Raw genomic sequence first — 25,126 nt, 5'->3', positions numbered from 1 at the left:
CAAGAGTGGTTTGATGGGGATTGTGCTAGACTGCGTGATAAGATATTGGCATTATTGAAAATATTCAGAAGGAATAATTCTGATTATATCAGAGAAATGTTATTGACAGAAAAGAAAAAGTATAAGGAACTTTGTATAGCTAAGCAAAAAAATTATCGTGCGGTTTTGTATACTAGATTGGAGACTGTAAAAGATACAAAATCGTTTTGGGAGGCGGTGAATAAATTGAGAAGACGTGACTGTCGATTCGTTAACAAAATTGGAATTTCAGATTGGGTCAATCATTTTTCAGAGTTACTGAAATCACCCTTGAGTTCAGAGACATTTTCTTTTGCTGAACCATACATGGCAAATGAGCAATTAGACAAAGATTTTACACTAGAAGAGCTTAAAATTGTATTAAAAAAGGCTAAAAATAACAAAGCGGCGGGTAGGGATAGTATACCATATGAATTTTATAAGAATGCACCAGACCAGCTGCTGAATGAAATAGTTTGCAATGTTAAAATAGTTTGCAATGAGTTATTTTCAAGAGGAGATGTTCCATCGAGTTTTAGGCATTCCATAATTTATCCATTGTTCAAAAAAGGTGATATAAATTTGGCTTCCAATTACAGAGGTATTTCGTTTATTGATGCGATTGCTAAGATTTTTACTGGCCTTCTGCTTCTCAGACTGGAGTGTTGGGTGGAAAATAATGGGATTCTGAAGGAAAACCAAGCAGGATTTCGCAAGGGTTACTCGACAGTGGATAATCTATTCAGTCTCATCTCGTTGGCTGAGTTGAAGTGCGCAAAAAAAGGGGGCAAGTTGTATGCTTTCTTCGTCGATTTCCGTGCTGCATTCGATACAATTCACAGGGGGGCGTTGTTATACAAGCTTTCTACTATGGGATTGTCAACTAAGGTTCTCGCAATTATTAAAAGCTTGTATAGAGATACAGCGTCGAGTGTGTGGTATAAAGATGGTTTAACGGAGTCGTTTTGTACAGGTACTGGTGTCAGACAAGGTTGTTTATTAAGTCCATTATTGTTTGCACTTTTTTTAAATGATCTGGAGGATGAATTGAGAGGGGGTTCTTGCTTGGTAGGGTTTAAAGTAAGCTTATTAATGTATGCAGACGATATTGTTAAATTGGCAGATTCCCCAAAAGAATTTCAAGGCATGATTGTTAGGTTGGAAAAATATTGTAAGATGTGGAGTCTTTGCGTGAATTTAGAAAAGTCAAAGATAATGATTTTTAGGAAGAATGAGGAAGGATGAAAAATGGATTTTCAGAGGTGAAGCTATTGAGGTTGTAAATAGATATAAGTATTTAGGTATGATACTTACTCCAAATTTGAGTTTTACAAATCATATGAGTGAAAAATTGAAGTGTGCAAAGATGGGATTGAATGCAGCATGGAAGCATATGGTCAGTGAGGCACGTGTGCCTTTGTCGTCAAAGTGGATATTGTTTAGAGCGGTTGCTAGGGCAGTTATGTGCTATGGAGCGCAAGTATGGGGATATAGAAGGTTTGATGAAGTGGAGAAGCTTAAGCGATTCTTTATAAAGCGATTGTTTGGATTGCCCTCGAATACACCTATCTTCTTCTCTTGGAAACTAGGGAGTCGCCTTTATATGAATTTACCCTCAACTTGCAGGTAGCTTACATTCTTAAAGTACTATCATATAGAAATGGGAGATATCCGAAAAAGTTGGCTTTCCAGATAATTAATCAACGATTGTCTTGGTATAAATGTTGGAATGAGGTAGCCGGAGATTTGGGAATTGAGATTAATTTGAGTGTTTAAAGTGTTCCTAACTGGAAAAAAGAATTGAAAAAGTTGACAGAGGGAGTGAGATTAAAGAATTTGGAAAACTTGCAGGCTAAGGCGAGAGATGCAGAATATCATCTGATATACAAAAGTCTGAACCATAGCCTGGGAAAGGATAGCTATCTTGAAAGCGACCTGAAATTTACGGAGGTTCGATGGATTATGAAGGCGAGAGGAGAATTAATTGACTTGAACTACAGACCTTGGATGCCGGAAAGAAATTGGTGCTGTTTGCTATGCAATAAAAAAGAGCAGGAGGATATCTATCATTTTATAGCAAGATGTCCAGTGTTAGGAGAATGGAGAAGAAAGTGGTTGGGAGAGGCACTTTTGCAAATGGATGAGTTCAAGGACTTTATGAATAGCTAAAATTAAATAAATTGATTGCCACTGTTCAATCCAGAACATAACATAACCTAGAAACTAAAATACGTGACTATCGTAATTCTGGGTTGATGTTTGTGTTCGATACCAAGCATTTTCGACTAATCAAAACAAGAACAACGAGTTGAATCGATTTATCTGAATCGAGAATTGAAATTATCTGCCGTCTGCTTTGCGGCGGCAGGCATGATGTTTATTTCAGAGGTTATATTACCAGATTGCATTTTATTCATTGGTTAATTAAAATTAACTATTAAAATATAATTCATTATTTACACTTACTCAAAGATATTATTTTAAAATGTCATAATAATTAATATAAAATGTAAAGTGATGTATTTGGGTTGCATTGCACAATGCACATTGCAAATAAATTATGGTTGATTTGAAACAAATTAAGGTATGCCTGCTTCTTTATGTTTAATGTTTACAATCACTGAAATTTCATGAACATTAATTTTTGATACTTATTCAATATATCGGTAAAATGACAATGTATTTTAATATCGATGGTAATATGGTGCACTCAAAGCTATTTCTCTTTCCAGTTTTTTTTTCATCTGCACGCTTGGTCATGCAAAAAAAAAGCTTGCACATGCTCCTCTATGCAACTTTAGGTTTGCTAAAGAGGGCAATGGAATTGATATTGTCAGAAAATATAGTTTAATATAGTCTCAACATCATTGTTAAGTTGTCAATTAGAGCTTTGGCTGTACCATCGAGTGAGCCGACAGCTGTTTGGATTTTGGAGTTTTTCTCAGGTAGTTGAAGATGTCAAGAACGACTCCTATCTTCAAGAAGCGCGTTCCAGAGGAGTTGGCAGGCTTCAGGTCAGTATCAATAGTACCGATATTCATTTTTGCTCTTTGAATCAGCGATGTGCACCCAGCTGCCTGGGTAATTTGAGGAGAATGAGCCGTTTCAACCCCATCATTAAGGGGTTTGATGTTGGAAGTCGAAGTCTCCCAATGTAGCAGTCCGTTCTCTGGTTGAGTTAGTGCTTGGCACTAGGAGGGGAGGCAATTGTTTTCTTTGACGCTCTGTGATCTCACAAAGGCTTTTGAGTTGTGTCTCCCATATCATATTTCTGGGGAAGATGGAGAGATATAGCATTGGTGGAAGGCCCTTGAAGACCATGAGGGTTTACATTTTGAGCAGGAGTCAAGTTACATCAGTTCATGTTGCAAACTCACAGGTCAGGTATGTGATCAATGGATTATTGCAGGGATTGATCCTTGGACCCTTGCTATTTGCAGATGACAACACCCTGATGGCTTAGTATAAGGAGACCCAAGCCACTGTTGCCAGATCGACTCAGCTAGTGGAGGAAGCAGGACGGTGGTTTAAAAATGCCTGATTGAGGAGAAGACTCAAAACCTGTTGTGCACCCTGATGCGTGGCCCATCATCTCAAGTTGGGGGAGAGGTCAAGCTCCTGGGAACTATGATTCAACGCTATCATGGGAACAACATATCTGCATGCTGTGTGATTGACTTGCCAGGATGACATTTCTGATGCGGAAGCTGAAGAGTCACTTGCCCGCCAGCTACCCAATCTCAAAGTGGTCTTTTTCAGTCGTATAAAATATGGAATAGTATTCTGGGTGGCTGAGAAAGGATTGTTCTTTAGCAGAAAAAAGTTATCTGCATCATTACCTCATCTCACTACAAGGAACTTTTTCGTCCCATTTTCAGACATTTGAAAATCCTGATGGTCTTCAGTCATCACCTGTACAGCAAACTGCTGCTCTTATTGAGAGAGGTTTACAGTTTCCAGGAGATAAGCCACTTGCAACACACAACTCTAGAAGGCGAGGTGATATTGTTCTGCCCCATGCCAGACTGTCAAGGTCCCATGATTGTTACCCCATGAAGACTCTAAAGTTTTTCAGCCGATTACCACCGAGCGTTTGTCAAGACGAAGATTGAGAATTTTTGTAGGCTCCTTATGGAAAAAATACTCAACTTCCCCCTCTACTCTCTTAGAGGAGACGAGATATACAACCTCTTTGAACCATTTTGAGATGTCTCAAACCAGATGTAATGGGCCTGAAAGTTATGGTTGAGCCGCAGAGCCACTGAAAACGTACTATCTAAGGCCATTTCAGTTAGTGTTTTAATGTTTTTTTCACTTTCTGACGAATTCCATCCGGTGACCGCGGGTCATGGATTAGAACTACTGAATTACTTTCCCAATACTCTGCATAGATTGGTTTCCTGTAGCGGGGGGTAACAGTTCACAGTCATCATCCTTTTCTTGGTTCGAGGATTTGTTTAAGGAAGGTTTTAATTGGTTCTTGGCGGTGTCACTTACACTAAATTTATTTTATACATTATACATAAAATGTATGATACGCCTACCTACATAATATACTGTATACAAATTATGATAAATATACTATTATTATATGCTGATGCTTAACACCAAATTTATATCCATAAATTACATCATACATAGAATGTGTGATAGAATGAATGATAGTCTTTGTAGGGAAACATTCACAATTTCTGCATCAGATATTATTTATTCTTTTTTGAATAAGGATTAATTTGTTCTTCAACTATGTTTTTTATTTTAGATGCTATAAAGTAGGCCGAAATTTTCAATAAACATAGAAACTATCACAGTACGGTATAACTTACTAGGAATATAATCAAATTTGTTGTTTTATTTTGGTCAAATAAACTGATCAATATAGAAAGAAGTATTGGAAATGTATGTAAAACAAAAAGATTTCTTCAAATTAATCAACAGAATAAAAATGTTTGACTTACCTGTGAAATGGTATTTCATTTCCTTTAACATGCCAATTCTTGCATCCAAATGCAACACAATACATCACCATTTTTCGGTCGTATTTTTATTCAATTCTACGCATTTCACGACAAATACATCACAATATTTAAGAGAAAAGGTTGTGATCTAATACTAATAGCCCTAATACTCATTCAAATCCGTTTTTAAACTTTAAAAATGAAAAATCGTACTCAAGAGCTGCAACAGCCTGCTTGAATGTATGAGTACGAGAGAGAAGGGAATCCCACACGGTATGCCTGTCTCACTCACTCCGCCTTACACACTTTTGGTTGTAGCTAAACATTGGACAGCCCGTTCCAGTTAGTTTAGAGTTCACTGGCAGCAGCTTCTCTTTGTCTCAGAAACAGAGTAACGGCCAGCAACAGTCACAGTTATAGCATAGTTATTCAAAAGTATTCTTTGAGTATCTATAGTGAGGTCCACGTTATAATGGTAGTGTATGATTTGCAATGGTGTTGCTATCCTTGTCTATCGTTCAACAAATGTGAAAGAGGTAGGGGTAAGTTTTTATTTAGGTTATATCTAATAATGTTTTATTAGGATAGGTAAGGTGCTTTAAAATTGCAATATGCTAGAAGGGGCTAGGGTCTAGGTAGAGTTATGTTTTTTGATGTTTCAAAGGTAAAAGGATAGGTTGGGGGTTTAGGATTTTGCTTTGAACCACATGTTCATGAAATGAACCACATGTTTATGTTTTGTTCTGAAGATGACGAATAAATCTAAAGTATTAAATGTGAAAGGGTTGGAGGTTAGGTTTTATTTAGGTTATATTTAATAATATGTTATTAGGATAGGTTAGGTTTTTGCTTTGAAATTGCAATATGCTAGAAGGGGCTAGGGTGCAGTTAGAGTTATGTTTTTTGATGTTTCAAATGTGAAAGGATAGGTTAGGGGGTTAGGATTTTGCTTTGAAATCTAAATTAATAAATGTGAAGGGGTTAGGGGTTAGTGGTTAGGTTTTTTTGGATTATATTTAATAATGTTCCATAAGATTAGGTTAGGTTTTTGCTTCAAAATTGCAATATGCTAGAAAGGGCCAGGGTCCAGGTAGAATTATTATTTTGCTTTGAAATCTAAATTATTAAATATGAAGGGGTTAGGGGTTAGTGGTTAGGTTTTTTTGGATTATATTTAATAATGTTTCATAAGGTTAGGTTAGGTTTTTGCTCTAAAATTGCAATATGCTGGAAAGGGCTAGGGTCCAGGTAGAATTATGCTTTTTGATATTTCAAAGGTGGAAAGATAGGTTAGGATTTTGCTTTGAAATTGCAATTTATGCTGGAAGGGATTAGAGGTTTTTCAAATAGTTATGTTTATTGATGTTTTATATGTAAAAGGGGAGGTTGAGGGTTCGGTTTTTGTTTTGAAATGACAATATGCTGACTTAGTTAGACAAGGAACAACATTTGACAATGAAAAAAGCTTATGACCTGGATGTAAAAAACAAAAAGCAACTCGAATTGAAAATGAAAATACAACAGGCAGAAAATAAAACCAAAGTCTTGTGGAGAACGATAAATGAGGAAAGAAAAAAATCCAAAAATGTCAGAAATGAGAACCTCTACCTAACTGTGCGAGATCAAAAAATTACAGATCCCTATCAAATTGGCGACATCTTGAACGCTGGCTTCATGCAGCCAATAAAAGAACTGAATGGACATAATAATACTCCCAATAATCTGGAATTGACAGAGAATGCTCAAATATTCGACCACTTTGATGCAGTTACTCACACAGAATTAACCAAGATTCTTATGAGACTAAAACCAAACAACTCTTCAGGTCATGACGAAATTACAGGGAAAATTCTAAGGTACTGTGAGGACGAAATTAGAAACCCACTGTTGCACATAGTAAACTCATCATTTGAACAAGCAGTATTTCCACATAGCTTAAAAATAGCCAAGATCTACCCCAAATTCAAAACAGGTGACCATACTGATCCAAAAAACTACAGACCCATAGCAAACCTTCCCATTGTATCCAAAATTATAGAGCGGGCAGCATACAATCAATTGATTTCATATCTGGAGACGAACGGGCTGTTGTCTACGAGCCAGCATGGATTCCGAAAAAATCATAGTACAGCCACAGCGATTTCCAAACTCTGTGATGAGGTGTGTAAGATATGGGAGGATAAAAAATATGCATCAGGACTGTTTGTCGATCTCCGGAAGGCTTTTGACGTACTCGATTGGAACATACTCAAAACAAAACTAATAAAAATGAGAATTCAAGGCAGAGCACTCAAGTGGATTGAAGACTACCTCCAAAATAGAAAACAATATGTAGAGCTGGATTTCCAAAGACAAAATCAAATAATCACTTTCAAATCAACAGCACGATCAGTCAAAAGAGGAGTACCACAAGGGTCAATCCTGGGACCGCTGCTCTTTCTTATATACATAAATGATCTTCCGGATGAATTACAAGAAAACAAAAAGTGTATCCTATTTGCAGACGACACAACTATACTACTTCCCACAAGCAGAAAGGAAAATCGAAACAATATAGTTGAATCAACTCTTACTGAAGCTACCTCAATCTGCAATAGAATGAAACTGGCCATAAATAATGAAAAAACAGTACACATGAACTTCACCTCAACAAACCAAACCCAGGATGAACCACAAAACAGTAATATAAAAACAGTGGAAAGCACAAAGTTCCTTGGTGTAATTATTGACAACCATCTGACCTGGAGGCAACACACGGACTATTTGTGTAAAAAACTCTCCTCTGCTACATATGTCATCCGCAGAATCAGAAATATTGCTGATGAGAGGACAGCACTAATCGCATATCACTCATTATTTATGTCACACCTGAGATATGGCATCGTCGCATGGGGATCATCAGCACAGGAAATCTCGAGAGAATATTAAGGATACAAAAAAGGGCAGTGCGAATCCTACTAAGAGAAAACTACATAGAACACTGTAAACCACTCTTCAAGCAGACAGGTATCCTCACAGTGATCTCAATATACATCCTGGAATCCATCATCCTAGTGGTAAACCAAAGTCCGGCTTTAAGACGAGATAAGCATAGTTATAGAACACGCAACGTGGATGACATAAGCCTCCCCCAGCATCGACTTAAGAAGTATAGTAGATCTCCGGCCTATTCGGGGGCATACCTGTTTAACCTGCTTCCTGGCAACATAAAATCCCTAGTGAATGACAACACCTTCACAAGAAGACTAAAACAATACCTGATGGACAGACCATACTATAGCATTGCAGAATTCATTGATGACCACACCTTCTCACACCTTAAATAAAAGTGAACACCGACACCCCCACGATGGGACTAAAAAGACGATTCCCCGGTCAAGCAGACTGCGGAGAAGACATAAGAAGTAAAAAAAAAGTAAGTAAGTAAAAAGTTATAGTGTTATTTAACATCAGTTAAATAACAACTGTTATATTTTATTAATTTATATTTTTCAAAAGTACTCTTCCTTTCATTAAATAGAATGATAATATATTGATTATTATATTGAATTTAATGATAAATCATCATTGGATAATAATATCTTCATCAAATAGAATGACGATTGGCTCCAGTTACAGTGCTCAGTAACCATCATCACAAAGAACGTTACATTCAAAGATCTGACTGAATGGAACGGGAAAAACCCGTTGCTAACGCATGCGCGTTACGGTGCTGTCTGAGACAGAGAGTGGTTTGTCATGCCTGCCGCCGCCAGTGAACTCTAAACTAACTGGAACGGGCTGTCCAATGTTTAGCTACAACCAAAAGTGTGTAAGGCGGAGTGAGTGAGACAGGCATACCGTGTGGGATTCCCTTCTCTCTCGTACTCATACATTCAAGCAGGCTGTTGCAGCTCTTGAGTACGATTTTTCATTTTTAAAGTTTAAAAACGGATTTGAATGAGTATTAGGGCTATTAGTATTAGATCACAACCTTTTCTCTTAAATATTGTGATGTATTTGTCGTGAAATACGTAGAATTGAATAAAAATACGACCGAAAAATGGTGATTTATTGTGTTGCATTTGGATGCAAGAATTGGCATGTTAAAGGAAATGAAATACCATTTCACAGGTAAGTCAAACATTTTTATTCTGTTGATTAATTTGAAGAAATCTTTTTGTTTTACATACATTTCCAATACTTCTTTCTATATTGATCAGTTTATTTGACCAAAAATAAAACAACAAATTTGATTATATTCCTAGTAAGTTATACCGTACTGTGATAGTTTCTATGTTTATTGAAAATTTCGGCCTACTTTATAGCATCTAAAATAAAAAACATAGTTGAAGAACAAATTAATCCTTATTCAAAAAAGAATAAATAATATCTGATGCAGAAATTGTGAATGTTTCCCTACAAAGACTATCATTCATTCTATCACACATTCTATGTATGATGTAATTTATGGATATAAATTTGGTGTTAAGCATCAGCATATAATAATAGTATATTTATCATAATTTGTATACAGTATATTATGTAGGTAGGCGTATCATACATTTTATGTATAATGTATAAAATAAATTTAGTGTAAGTAGCAGCATATAATACTAATAGAATCTAATAGTATAATACTATAATCTAATAGAATCTATAAGTACGAAAAAATAAACATTTAATGAATTTTGTGTAAACACAGCTTTACAATAATGATTAATAATTCTGTGTTATCATCATGAGATGACATAATTTATTTTAGGTACCTACTTTTATTTGAAAAATATGATATTGCTATCAGCTGAATTGTAATTAATTTTTGAAATCTTCCCATTTCAAATAAATTTAATAATCGTTCAATTTACAATTATAAAATAATTTTATGTGTATAATTATATGTGTATTATGTTTATATATTTTATAATTATAAAATAATCATTATTTAGCATATTTTACTGTTTGCTTATCATATGGTCATAATTATAATACAATTGATATAATGTTTCTTCATAGATTTCTTTGCATCATTTCTGAAACTCCCACACTGATTTGAAATGTTATCAGCATTACACAAATTAATAATCCTGTGTTATTGAATCATCATAATTTATTTTATTTACCTACTTTTATTGTGAAAAATATGAGATTGGACTATGAGCCTGTTTTTTCATTCCCAATCATTTCATGACAGTTTATATTTGTCCTTGTTAAATAAATAAAAATAAATAAATAATACGCTCCTCTTAAATATGGCCCAAAGTTATTCCCATGCTTGTGAAAAGTTGACAATACTAAAACTACTGCAGTCACAAATAAAAAAATTCTTTTCTTTATTAATATTCAACCTATTTCATTATTTTTGCTCTCAAAAAGTTAAAAATGAACTGCTTAATAAAGGAAAAATAACGCTTCCGTGGAATAAGACATACAATATAGAAATAAAATAGAAATTGAGACTGTGCAATGCATTCTCCCATAAGAGCCAATGGGTAACAAAATGAACGAATCCCACAGCAATGCGGGTTGCCTATCTTTACCAGCTGCCTCACTTTTTTTGTGTTGCTAGTCCATTCCAGTTAGTTTAGAGTTCACTGGCTGCTGCAGGGTGCAGGCATGAACAGCTTCTCTTTGTCTCAGATACAGAGTAACGGCCAGCAACGGTCACAGTTATCACATAGTTATTAAAAAGTATTCTTTGAGTATCTATAGTGATGTCCACGTTATAATGGCAGTGTGTGATTTGCAATGGTGTTGCTATCCTTGTGTATCATTCAACAAAGCAGATGGCGCTATCTCTTTCACCCATTGCAAGGTTGCCACATCGTTTATCAACAATGTGGAAATTCAACTAATTGACAAAATAGGGTTTGAGGGTTAGGTTTTATCTAGATTATATTTAATAATGTTTCATAGGGATAGGTTAGGTTTTTGCTTTGAAATTGCAATATGCTAGAAGGGGCTAGTGTCCAGGTAGATTTATGTTTTTTGTTGTTTCAAAGGTGAAAGGATAGGTTAGGGGGTTAGGATTTTGCATTGAAATCCAAAGTATTGAATGTGAAAGAGTTAGGGGTTAGGTTATTTCAAGTTATATTTAATAATGTTTCATAAGGCTAGGTTAGGTTTTTGCTTTAAAATTGCAATATGCTAGAAAGGGCTAGGAAACAGGTAAAATTATGGTTTTTGATATTTCAAAGGTGAAAAGATAGGTTAGGGGGTTAGGATTTTGCTTTGAAATTGCAATATGCTGGAAGGGATTACGGGTTTTTACAAAGATTTATGTTTATTAATGTTTTAAATATAAAAGGGGAGGTTAGGGGTTAGGTTTTTGCTCTGAAATGACAATATGCTGACTCAGTTATAGTGTTTTTTAACATTAGTTAAGTAACAACCATTATATTTTATTTATTATATTATTGAAAAGTATCTTTTATTGAATGGAATGATGATAATATATTGATTATCATATCGAATTTAATGATAAATCATCATTAGATAATAATATCCCCATCAAAATGGAATGACGGCTCCAGTTACGATGCTCGGTAACCATCATCACAAAGAACGTTACATTCAAATAACTGACTGAATGGAACGGGAAAAACCCGTTGCTAACGCATGCGCGATACGGTGCTGTCTGAGACCGAGAGTGGTTTGTCAGGCATGATGTTTATTTTTGAGGTTATATTACCAGATGGCATTTTATTCATTGGTTAATTAAAATTAACTATTAAAATATAATTCATTATTTACACTTACTCAAAGATATTATTTTAAAATGTCATAATAATTAATATAAAATGTAAAGTGATGTATTTGGGTTGCATTGCACAATGCACATTGCAAATAAATTATGGTTGATTTGAAACAAATTAAGGTATGCCTGCTTCTTTATGTTTAAAGTTTACAATCACTGAAATTTCATGAACATTAATTCATATTTTTGATACTTATTCAATATATCGGTAAAATGACAATGTATTTTAATATCGATGGTAATATGGTGCACTCAAAGCTATTTCTCTTTCCAGTTTTTTTTTCATCTGCACGCTTGGTCATGCAAAAAAAAGCTTGCACATGCTCCTCTATGCAACTTTAGGTTTGCTAAAGAGGGCAATGGAATTGATATTGTCAGAAAATATAGTTTAATATAGTCTCAACATCATTGATTAAGTTGTCAATTAGAGCTTTGGCTGTACCATCGAGTGAGCCGACAGCTGTTTGGATTTTGGAGTTTTTCTCAGGTAGTTGAAGATGTCAAGAACGACTCCTATCTTCAAGAAGCGCTTTCCAGAGGAGTTGGCAGGCTTCAGGTCAGTATCAATAGTACCGATATTCATTTTTGCTCTGAATCAGCGATGTGCACCCAGCTGCCTGGGTAATTTGAGGAGAATGAGCCGTTTCAACCCCATCATTAAGGGGTTTGATGTTGGAAGTCGAAGTCTCCCAATGTAGCAGTCCGTTCTCTGGTTGAGTTAGTGCTTGGCACTAGGAGGGGAGGCAATTGTTTTCTTTGACGCTCTGTGATCTCACAAAGGCTTTTGAGTTGTGTCTCCCATATCATATTTCTGGGGAAGATGGAGAGATATAGCATTGGTGGAAGGCCCTTGAAGACCATGAGGGTTTACATTTTGAGCAGGAGTCAAGTTACATCAGTTCATGTTGCAAACTCACAGGTCAGGTATGTGATCAATGGATTATTGCAGGGATTGATCCTTGGACCCTTGCTATTTGCAGATGCCAACACCCTGATGGCTTAGTATAAGGAGACCCAAGCCACTGTTGCCAGATCGACTCAGCTAGTGGAGGAAGCAGGACGGTGGTTTAAAAATGCCTGATTGAGGAGAAGACTCAAAACCTGTTGTGCACCCTGATGCGTGGCCCATCATCTCAAGTTGGGGGAGAGGTCAAGCTCCTGGGAACCATGATGGATTCAACGCTATCATGGGAACAACATATCTGCATGCTGTGTGATTGACTTGCCAGGATGACATTTCTGATGCGGAAGCTGAAGAGTCACTTGCCCGCCAGCTACCCAATCTCAAAGTGGTCTTTTTCAGTCGTATAAAATATGGAATAGTATTCTGGGTGGCTGAGAAAGGATTGTTCTTTAGCAGAAAAAAGTTATCTGCATAATTACCTCATCTCACTACAAGGAACTTTTTCGTCCCATTTTCAGACATTTGAAAATCCTGATGGTCTTCAGTCATCACCTGTACAGCAAACTGCTGCTCTTATTGAGAGAGGTTTACAGTTTCCAGGAGATAAGCCACTTGCAACACACAACTCTAGAAGGCGAGGTGATATTGTTCTGCCCCATGCCAGACTGTCAAGGTCCCATGATTGTTACCCCATGAAGACTCTAAAGTTTTTCAGCCGATTACCACCGAGCGTTTGTCAAGACGAAGATTGAGAATTTTTGTAGGCTCCTTATGGAAAAAATACTCAACTTCCCCCTCTACTCTCTTAGAGGAGACGAGATATACAACCTCTTTGAACAATTTTGAGATGTCTCAAACCAGATGTAATGGGCCTGAAAGTTATGGTTGAGCCGCAGAGCCACTGAAAACGTACTATCTAAGGCCATTTCAGTTAGTGTTTTAATGTTTTTTTCACTTTCTGACGAATTCCATCCGGTGACCGCCGGTCTTGGATTAGAACTACTGAATTACTTTCCCAATACTCTGCATAGATTGGTTTCCTGTAGCGGGGGTAACACTTCACAGTCATCATCCTTTTCTTGGTTCGAGGATTTGTTTAAGGAAGGTTTTAATTGGTTCTTGGCGGTGTCACTTTCAAAATATAGGCTTCAGTATCACGGAGTTTGCGAGTCAAAGTTGCTTATTGAAGCCAAAAGGATTCTATCAGACTGTGGTGGATTTCCAAATATTTACATGCTCTACATTCATTGAGATTCTGACTCATTTTTTCATTTTGCAACACTAAAATTATTCACGTACCCATAAACTAGTGCACTCGTGTATCAAATGCTAGTGCGCTGGACCTATGACTTACGATCCCGGAAGATTGCGGGTTCGTATCCCATCACGATCATTGATATCATCAACCATTTTCGCTTTTCTCTAGAATTGCCAACTTCAATGAAGATTATCCACGTAATTTTAATCAATAGTTATCCTATTCTATTCTCTCAATAATTGTTTTATTGTTATCAAGTAAAATCAATAGGATACTAATCATTTTCAGCATGGAACTATAAACCTATAGGTCTAATACAATCAATTTGTGCTTTTCTCAGACTTGCGAAGTCATAATTGACCGAGCGAAGTGAGGTCTTAAGGTGCGTACAGATATACGCGCCGCAAACGAGCAATTCACTTTTAATCAGCTGACTATATCTGTATTTTTACAGAAACTGTAAGATACAGATATAAAAATCTTGGCATCAGATGATTAAAAGTGAATTGCTCATGTTCGCGGCGCGTAAATCTGTACGCATCTTAAGATTCAAATCGACGGTTTGGCATTTCTCTTTATGATTAAATGTTTATATGTTGCGCATTTACGGCGAAACGCGGTAATAGATTCTCATGAAATTTATATATATATATATATATATATATATATATATATATATATATATATATATATATATAAGGTTTTTTGAAATTTTCAAATTTTGCATATCCTTGAAATGCAAAATTTCCAAAAACCTTGTATATATATACAACATGCAATATATATGCAATATATATATATATATATATATATATATATATATATATTATATATATATATATACAAGGTTTTTGGAAATTTTGCATTTCAAGGATAATATAAAGTTATAGTAAGCTTTAGTTTGTGTAAAACAAGTTGAGACTTGGCCCTCCATCCGAAGAAATTACAGGGTTGCCAAATCGTGTAAAATTGCAACTTTTTCAAATTTCCAATTCAACGTCAGAATTGGATGTATAATATCATCCCCGATATTCTAGTAGTGCTAAAAAAGTTTCAGGGTTGAAGGATTAAAAAGAAATTAACTTTTATGATAAAATTGGAAACATCGCGAAGATTTGTTTTTCTTTTGAATATCACTTCTCTCAGAATCATGTAGCGTCGTAATGCGTAATAATTTTATATCAAATGAACGGGGAGACTGTCTCCTTTCTATTGGTGTCTGGATCATTTTATCTGACCCATAGATATTTTTTAATTAATAATTATGTTTGTCAATGTCGAGACATTTCGAGCAGAAAAAATGAAATTTTCGACATGCTAGAAACGTTTTTGTTTTTGAAGATAAGTGGGTGGTGGAAGCGAGATTGTTTCTCAGAAATAATTGAAATTATAGCTTACATAATTTCCTATAATATTGATTCAACAACTTTTCCTATATCTCTTTCACTTATCGAGATATCCGCTCTAAAAGATGTGACATTTTAAAAAAATCACATTTTCCCTCAATTTTTTGCTATTTTTGCTCTTATAACTTTTTGAATATCGATGGGAAAAATCCATGCTAATCATGAGCTTATAGAGCATCAAATTCTCTTCAATTTGATGTGTAATTTCACAAGTTAACGCATATCCTCCCGACTGTTGCAGCAGCTTCAGTGTTGAGTGTGAGATCTTCAGTTATGCAAAAATAGACCAAATGACAATGTATTTTAATATCGATGGTAATATGGTGCACTCAAAGCTATTTCTCTTTCCAGTTTTTTTTTCATCTGCACGCTTGGTCATGCAAAAAAAAGCTTGCACATGCTCCTCTATGCAACTTTAGGTTTGCTAAAGAGGGCAATGGAATTGATATTGTCAGAAAATATAGTTTAATATAGTCTCAACATCATTGATTAAGTTGTCAATTAGAGCTTTGGCTGTACCATCGAGTGAGCCGACAGCTGTTTGGATTTTGGAGTTTTTCTCAGGTAGTTGAAGATGTCAAGAACGACTCCTATCTTCAAGAAGCGCTTTCCAGAGGAGTTGGCAGGCTTCAGGTCAGTATCAATAGTACCGATATTCATTTTTGCTCTGAATCAGCGATGTGCACCCAGCTGCCTGGGTAATTTGAGGAGAATGAGCCGTTTCAACCCCATCATTAAGGGGTTTGATGTTGGAAGTCGAAGTCTCCCAATGTAGCAGTCCGTTCTCTGGTTGAGTTAGTGCTTGGCACTAGGAGGGGAGGCAATTGTTTTCTTTGACGCTCTGTGATCTCACAAAGGCTTTTGAGTTGTGTCTCCCATATCATATTTCTGGGGAAGATGGAGAGATATAGCATTGGTGGAAGGCCCTTGAAGACCATGAGGGTTTACATTTTGAGCAGGAGTCAAGTTACATCAGTTCATGTTGCAAACTCACAGGTCAGGTATGTGATCAATGGATTATTGCAGGGATTGATCCTTGGACCCTTGCTATTTGCAGATGCCAACACCCTGATGGCTTAGTATAAGGAGACCCAAGCCACTGTTGCCAGATCGACTCAGCTAGTGGAGGAAGCAGGACGGTGGTTTAAAAATGCCTGATTGAGGAGAAGACTCAAAACCTGTTGTGCACCCTGATGCGTGGCCCATCATCTCAAGTTGGGGGAGAGGTCAAGCTCCTGGGAACCATGATGGATTCAACGCTATCATGGGAACAACATATCTGCATGCTGTGTGATTGACTTGCCAGGATGACATTTCTGATGCGGAAGCTGAAGAGTCACTTGCCCGCCAGCTACCCAATCTCAAAGTGGTCTTTTTCAGTCGTATAAAATATGGAATAGTATTCTGGGTGGCTGAGAAAGGATTGTTCTTTAGCAGAAAAAAGTTATCTGCATAATTACCTCATCTCACTACAAGGAACTTTTTCGTCCCATTTTCAGACATTTGAAAATCCTGATGGTCTTCAGTCATCACCTGTACAGCAAACTGCTGCTCTTATTGAGAGAGGTTTACAGTTTCCAGGAGATAAGCCACTTGCAACACACAACTCTAGAAGGCGAGGTGATATTGTTCTGCCCCATGCCAGACTGTCAAGGTCCCATGATTGTTACCCCATGAAGACTCTAAAGTTTTTCAGCCGATTACCACTGAGCGTTTGTCAAGACGAAGATTGAGAATTTTTGTAGGCTCCTTATGGAAAAAATACTCAACTTCCCCCTCTACTCTCTTAGAGGGGACGAGATATACAACCTCTTTGAACAATTTTGAGATGTCTCAAACCAGATGTAATGGGCCTGAAAGTTATGGTTGAGCCGCAGAGCCACTGAAAACGTACTATCTAAGGCCATTTCAGTTAGTGTTTTAATGTTTTTTTCACTTTCTGACGAATTCCATCCGGTGACCGCCGGTCTTGGATTAGAACTACTGAATTACTTTCCCAATACTCTGCATAGATTGGTTTCCTGTAGCGGGGGTAACACTTCACAGTCATCATCCTTTTCTTAGTTCGAGGATTTGTTTAAGGAAGGTTTTAATTGGTTCTTGGCGGTGTCACTTTCAAAATATAGGCTTCAGTATCACGGAGTTTGCGAGTCAAAGTTGCTTATTGAAGCCAAAAGGATTCTATCAGACTGTGGTGGATTTCCAAATATTTACATGCTCTACATTCATTGAGATTCTGACTCATTTTTTCATTTTGCAACACTAAAATTATTCACGTACCCATAAACTAGTGCACTCGTGTATCAAATGCTAGTGCGCTGGACCTATGACTTACGATCCCGGAAGATTGCGGGTTCGTATCCCATCACGATCATTGATATCATCAACCATTTTCGCTTTTCTCTAGAATTGCCAACTTCAATGAAGATTATCCACGTAATTTTAATCAATAGTTATCCTATTCTATTCTCTCAATAATTGTTTTATTGTTATCAAGTAAAATCAATAGGATACTAATCATTTTCAGCATGGAACTATAAACCTATAGGTCTAATACAATCAATTTGTGCTTTTCTCAGACTTGCGAAGTCATAATTGACCGAGCGAAGTGAGGTCTTAAGGTGCGTACAGATATACGCGCCGCAAACGAGCAATTCACTTTTAATCAGCTGACTATATCTGTATTTTTACAGAAACTGTAAGATACAGATATAAAAATCTTGGCATCAGATGATTAAAAGTGAATTGCTCATGTTCGCGGCGCGTAAATCTGTACGCATCTTAAGATTCAAGTCGACGGTTTGGCATTTCTCTTTATGATTAAATGTTTATATGTTGCGCATTTACGGCGAAACGCGGTAATAGATTCTCATGAAATTTATATATATATATATTATATATATATATATATATATTATATATATATATATATATATAAGGTTTTTTGAAATTTTCAAATTTTGCATATCCTTGAAATGCAAAATTTCCAAAAACCTTGTATATATATACAACATGCAATATATATGCAATATATATATATATATATAATATATATATATATATAATATATATATATATATACAAGGTTTTTGGAAATTTTGCATTTCAAGGATAATATAAAGTTATAGTAAGCTTTAGTTTGTGTAAAACAAGTTGAGACTTGGCCCTCCATCCGAAGAAATTACAGGGTTGCCAAATCGTGTAAAATTGCAACTTTTTCAAATTTCCAATTCAACGTCAGAATTGGATGTATAATATCATCCCCGATATTCTAGTAGTGCTAAAAAAGTTTCAGGGTTGACGGATTAAAAAGAAATTTAACTTTTATGATAAAATTGGAAACATCGCGAAGATTTGTTTTTCTTTTGAATATCACTTCTCTCAGAATCATGTAGCGTCGTAATGCGTAATAATTTTATATCAAATGAACGGGGAGACTGTCTCCTTTCTATTGGTGTCTGGATCATTTTATCTGACCCATAGATATTTTTTAATTGATAATTATGTTTGTCAATGTCGAGACATTTTGAGCAGAAAAAATGAAATTTTCGACATGCTAGAAACGTTTTTGTTTTTAAAGATAAGTGGGTGGTGGAAGCGAGATTGTTTCTCAGAAATAATTGAAATTATAGCTTACATAATTTCCTATAATATTGATTCAACAACTTTTCCTATATCTCTTTCACTTATCGAGATATCCGCTCTAAAAGATGTGACATTTTAAAAAAATCACATTTTCCCTCAATTTTTTGCTATTTTTGCTCTTATAACTTTTTGAATATCGATGGGAAAAATCCATGCTAATCATGAGCTTATAGAGCATCAAATTCTCTTCAATTTGATGTATAATTTCACAAGTTAACGCACATCCTCCCGACTGTTGCAGCAGCTTCAGTGTTGAGTGTGAGATCTTCAGTTATGCAAAAATAGACCAATTGACAAAGGATTTTGGAGAGAATGTCTTGAACACAATTTTTGACTTTGCAGTTTTATTGAGACCAGTTAGGGGGTGAACATATCAAAAGTCCCCATCCCTATCCCTTGTGCTAAAGGGATGAGGGTGGTTTAAAAGTTGCATTTTTCAATGTTTTGCTTACATGCTCAGAACTTGAGGAAAATGCGTTCAACCGACATGACTAGAAATGACATGTTCAGAAATGAAGCTTGATAAATTCTCTACAATATTTGTTCTGTAGTGATTTGTGATATCTCCAACAGTTTTCGAGATATACGCTCTTAAAAGTGTAAAATTGTTAAAATAACAGCTTTTAATCCTATTTTTTGATGTTCCAGGGCCTTCAACTCTCCAACATCATAAAAATGAATGCTCACCTTAGATTTGTAGAGTTTTGTTTTCTCTTTAATTTGATGTATTAGTCCACTACTTAATGTTTTTCTTCTATTGTTATAGCAGATTCAATGTGAGGGGTGAAATTTGTATTTTGTAACAATTGATCACTCTTGACAATGAAATTTGAGTCTGGAACATCTGGTACAATAAAATAGTCTGATTTTTACGGTAATATTGGCGTATGAAGGAGGCTCCTTTTTCCTTTTATATTATCCTTGAAATGCAAAATTTCCAAAAACCTTGTATATACGTAGACGCGCAATTTAAAAAGGAACATACCTGTCAAATTTCATGAAAATCTATTACCGCGTTTCGCCGTAAATGCGCAACATAAAAACATATAAACATTCAAACATTTAAACATTAAGAGAAATGCCAAACCGTTGACTTGAATCTTAGACCTCACTTCGCTCGGTCAATTAACAAGATCTTGTTATCAATATAATTGACTTCCATATGATTTCATTTAAAGAGACTATTCATATGATTTAGCAGCCGGAATAAGAAGCAAAAAATTGTCTTCAAATTTGAATTGAAACATGTGTGTGATCATTAAAATAATGATCTTCAACTGATCTTATGTAAATAAATTATAATGCGTTTACACCAGAGTTTAAAACAAAAGTTTTCAACATAAGTTAATAATTTTTTTTTTTGGCTGCTAGTTTTGTTATCAACAAAAGTTAATTGTCACGTGTTTTGTCTGCAGCTGTAGTTATTAGGAAACAGCTGTAGTTGTAGGGTAGGGATGCTGGGCGAGTGGGTTGCGGGGAAGATAGTAGCCTGTTATTAACAAAAGTTACCGACTCTCAATGGATAACATAAAATCTTGTTAAACAAGGAATTTTCTGTTGAAAACACGAGTTATCAACTTTTTTCAAGAGAATTTTTTGTCGATTCAGTCAAGTTGACAACTTTTTATTAATAACTCATGTTATCAACTCCGGTGTAAACGCAACTCAACATGATGTTATTAACTTTTGTAATTAACATCAGTTGATAACAAAAATGTTAAATTTGTAACACAAAAATGTGTTATTAACTCCGGTGTAAACTTAGCTTTAGACCTCACTTCGCTCGATCAATAATTACCTATTGCTATATTGAGAACAATTTTTATTTTTTGTAACTATAATTTTCCCTTGTTGGCAGGTGAATTTCTGGTGGAATATATTCGAAGAGGAATAACAAACCACAAAGAAGAAAAATGAAACTTCTGTGAGTGTTGAATTTTATTTAATCGGGCTATCATGATTTTTAATAGAAGTAACTGTTTATTCAAACAACTATTGATGAATGGGCTTAGGAATCGGATCAAACAAATCCCGCAGACTATTAGTTATTCGCGTTTGTGTTGTGAGATGCAGGCCTTACAAAATCATTTCTCGAGTAAAACTTTCTCGTCTTATCTTGTGATTCGGAGTCCGAGTAATTCAAACCTGAGAACTATGTCTTCAAACAGAGTATGTGATGGTTCAGATCAAGTTAATACGTTAGACGATAGTAAAGATGCAGTAAACAGGTTTGATGAGCTCTTTGATGATCTCTTTGTAGAGAAAGGGATAGAACAAAAAGCGATGGGATATAATATATTTGTTATACAACCGTATATCAAGTGGGGGGCCTCAAAAAAGCAGCTTACTACACCTGCAAACCAGCTGAACGAATCAGTAGCGCTTATTGATACTCTGAAAGATTGGGCAGTGGTCGGTACGGAAATAGTTCCTTTAACTACTACAAAAAGCCCTCAAGTTTTTGGAAAAGGGAAATTGGAGGCGCTGACTAAAATAATCAAATCTGATGAGAGTATAACAGCTGTTTTTATTAGTTTAAATGTGCTATCAAAAGTCCAACAAGATTTTTTGGAAGAAACTTTTGGTTTGCCGGTTTTTGATAGGTACTCAGTGGTGATGAGGATTTTCCGTGAGCATGCTGTTACCAAAGAAGCCAAACTCCAAGTGGCCATGGCAGAAATTCCTCAATTGTGGAGGAACTTATCTTTGGATAAGTATCGGGCAAGAGGTGGAGATTCGGATGGAAGCTCCGGGGAGACTTTGTACGAGATCAGGAAGAATATCATTAAAGAACGTGAGGGCAGGCTGAGAGCAGAATTGAAAAGTTTGAAGAAACATCGCGATTTGATAAGAAGCAAAAGAAAGAAACGACAGTTCCCAACCATTGCTGTTGTTGGATACACTAATGCTGGAAAGACGTCCCTTATTAAAGCGCTCACACTAGAGCAACAGATGCAACCAAAAAATGAACTATTTGCTACCCTTGATGTAACATGTCATCTTGGTGTTCTACCTTCCAACATCAAAGTTCTCTACATTGACACGATAGGTTTCATTTCAGACATACCAACCATGCTAATTGAGCCTTTCATTGTTACGTTGGAAGATGCACTAGAAGCTGACTTGATTGTGCATGTAATCGATGTGAGTAATCCAGATTATGTGGCCCAAGCAGCCCATGTTGATGACACCTTGAAACAACTGAATGTAGATCAAAGTCTAGTGAAAAATATAATCGTAGTAGCCAACAAAGTTGACTTACTAACAAAAAAACAGCTGCAAACTCTAGAAGGTAATGGGATGTTGCAAATATCGTGCGCAAATAACAGTGGGTTATCTCAGTTACGGGATGAAGTGCAACGAATTCTATTGAATGTAACAGATCGAGTGAAGATTAGAATACGTGTAGCGAATGGCGGACCTGAGTTCTCGTGGCTCTATAAGGAGTCATCAGTCGTCGATGTTGTTATGGATGAAAACAACGGCCAATTCATCTTTATGGACGTTATAGTCACCAAAACAAATTTGGAGAGGTTCAAGTTCGAATTCATTATGAAAAAGAAACGTGAGCGATTAAAAAGCTACAAAGACTAACTGCTTGTGCTCTCGTTCAAAAATGTCATTTACATTCATATTTTCTGTAAAATTGGAAACATTTTTATTAGATCATTTTTTTATTCTTGATCCGTCTTCTTCTTACTGTTGATTATAGTAAACAATCAAGAGTAAATAGTAAAAAAAAACAAATTGTGTTATTTGAGTTATGTAACTTAACTGGAATATATTTTTCTTAAATTGATATGTATTCTGAAAAATCAAGATCCTATATCATTAGTTAATAAAAATACCTTGAAGAATTTATCTTCAAAATTCAAAGGTTTTACTACCAATTCTCAAATGACCTACTCCAAAGATTTCAATATTAGACACTCATTCTGTTCTAAATTCTAAACAATTCATTTTTTCACACAAAAAATGTTCTAATATCTAAACAATTCAAATAGTGGTTAACCTAGACAAACACTAAAAACAAATTTTTATGCAGAAATAATCCTGCATATTTCAAAAAGTAAAAATTATAAAAAACAATTTCTCCTTAGAAATTCCTGTATTTTTGAAAACTTGATAGTATCCAAATCAAAATACTTTTAAGAATGTCAGATATATTTTTTCCTAAACCCAGTACAGAATCATAAACAAAGATGTTCTTATAATAAAATGGAGTACCATCCGAATTTGAGCTGAAAAGAGTTAAGCTGTGTTTACACCAAAGTTATTTACAAAATGTTAATAACTTAATCCTTATAGATTCTATTAGATTGAAGGGAACTTGACAAACACATATGATCATCATGTGTATGATAAGTTATGTTCAATCTAATAGAATCTATAAGGTGTGCCTGACCTTTTTAAAAGATGATAAAGAAGATAATTTTGAATAAAATTTAGAATTTAGAAATAGGCAGACACATCTAGAAAATACCTGAGTCTATACCTAATTCATGCAGGTGAACGGGCTAGAGTCAAGAAAACTTCAATTAATCTTGCCATGCCTGATCTAATAGGTTTATACTATAGAATAACACTACAATTTGAAATAATTGAAAAATACAAACAGCTTCAATAAACATTGGCAACTAAAAGCGAACAACAGAAACAACAATTTCATGTTACTTTGTTGACATTCTTCATCTGATTTGGGGGCGCATTACTATCCTTCGTTTAGATAGCAATACGTCACAAAACCAAACAATATCAGTCATAAAATAACAAATTAATTTCAACATGAAATTACTCAAGAAAGAAAAGCCCATTGAACATATAACCCATTTCATAATAATTTTGAATCCCCACTTTTGATTGACATTCTCGAATGAACCTTTGTTTCACTACACTGCACTTTCGTTGGTCTGTACGTTGCTTTATTGTCGGGGTTACAGTACCTTGTTTTTGGCGGTGAACTTTTACCGGTTGAATTTGGCTTGACGGCGACGTCCTCTTACGTCCCTAGACCTGTCGTATGAACGGGTGTCTTGAAGCGGTGTTACATAAAGTTGCGGAACCAAAGGGGTGGTACATGAAGTTGGTTTGGGGACACACATGAACCGCTGTAAATAAATGTATTACAGCATTAATTTCTAACTCTTCCTACAATTCATCAAAAGCTAAAACAGGAGTTATCTATTGATTACAATTAATTAAATTCTCTCATTCTATTTGAATCCTCATTTTATATAGAATTTTATCTTTAAACTACTGATTCTTTGTATCAGAATTAATGGATCTTTCTTCACAAATAATTCAAAAGTTCTGTTATAATTTAATAAATTAGCGTTCAGTTAAAATCCTTAACGCCATGAGAAAACACAGTCAGAAAAATATAAAATTGAGTCTTAAACTCAATATGAACATAATCTTAAAAATTTCATTCCAATTTAAAGGCTATCTTCCTGACTTTCAGCAATACTCTACGATAATATATCTCCAGAAACAATAACTCAAATGTAACGTAACTGAAAACTTTCTATACTTCTTTAGAAAAAAAATTTATAATTATCTTCCATCACTAATAAAATCAAAAGGATTATTCTCAATCAATATTATTAACTTGAAAAATAACAGGCTTTGTTAATAGAATACTCTTATGGAAGTTTCAATCAATTAAATTCCCTAAATTATATTTTAACCTTATTTTACGTACATTAGCGGTTATTTGAAGAAACGATTATTCGTACATGATGAAGAAACACAATTAAACCTTTCAGGACATGGCACTACTAGAAAATTTAAACTTTAATAAAAATAAAACTAGCTCCTACATTAACTAATGATATAAACTTGTAAACCTGCCCAAAAAGGGCGAAACATAATGACTACATCTTTACTCTCGTAGTGCTCCTAGCAAAGTGTCCTCCGAAACGTAATCTGTTCTCTCGGCTGGGGAATCCCCCCACTACTGTATTTAGAAACAGGTCTCCTATTGGGCGAAGGGAATCAATTTGACCAATCGTCGCGTGGCTTCTAGAGCCTTTGGACCCCATAGTAACTGCAAAATCGGTAGTTTGTTATAATTTCAATGCTTGCTGTTTTCCAACTTATCGCACTCTATGTCGCGACAGGAAGGCTAAGTTTTAGAAATAATTCCATAATCTACATTCCTCGACGACTCGGAGCCACAATTTTTAAATATCTATCATGGGA

The 25,126-nt window shown here is 35.3% G+C and overlaps 1 protein-coding gene across 3 annotated transcripts; it reads left to right on the top strand.

Moving 5' to 3' along the window:
• Positions 1-2,205: 2,205 nt before the first annotated feature.
• Positions 2,206-22,724, top strand: LOC111062588 (putative GTP-binding protein 6). 3 transcript variants are annotated; one of them, XM_039432498.1, is made up of 2 exons: positions 2,206-3,032; positions 20,784-22,724. In XM_039432498.1, exon 2 carries the CDS (start codon positions 20,882-20,884, stop codon positions 22,517-22,519), a length of 1,638 nt encoding a protein of 545 aa, XP_039288432.1. In that variant the 5' UTR covers positions 2,206-3,032; positions 20,784-20,881; the 3' UTR covers positions 22,520-22,724. The 3 variants fall into 3 exon arrangements, with proteins under 3 accessions (XP_039288432.1, XP_022205972.2, XP_039288433.1); XM_022350280.2 differs by lacking the exon at positions 2,206-3,032 and adding an exon at positions 11,620-11,832; XM_039432499.1 differs by lacking the exon at positions 2,206-3,032 and adding an exon at positions 15,681-15,913.
• The last annotated feature ends 2,402 nt before the right edge of the window (positions 22,725-25,126 follow it).

The sequence above is a fragment of the Nilaparvata lugens genome, chromosome 7 (genome assembly GCF_014356525.2).
Source record: "Nilaparvata lugens isolate BPH chromosome 7, ASM1435652v1, whole genome shotgun sequence".
NCBI classification, from domain to species: Eukaryota; Metazoa; Arthropoda; class Insecta; order Hemiptera; family Delphacidae; genus Nilaparvata; species Nilaparvata lugens.
The sequence above is the reverse complement of the archived record's forward strand: the minus strand, read 5'-3'. Positions and strand labels throughout refer to the sequence as shown.

Bases quoted from the DNA above. Each gene is read 5' to 3' on its own strand.
- LOC111062588 (XM_039432498.1), top strand. From the start codon at position 20,882: ATGATTTTTAATAGAAGTAACTGTTTATTCAAACAACTATTGATGAAT.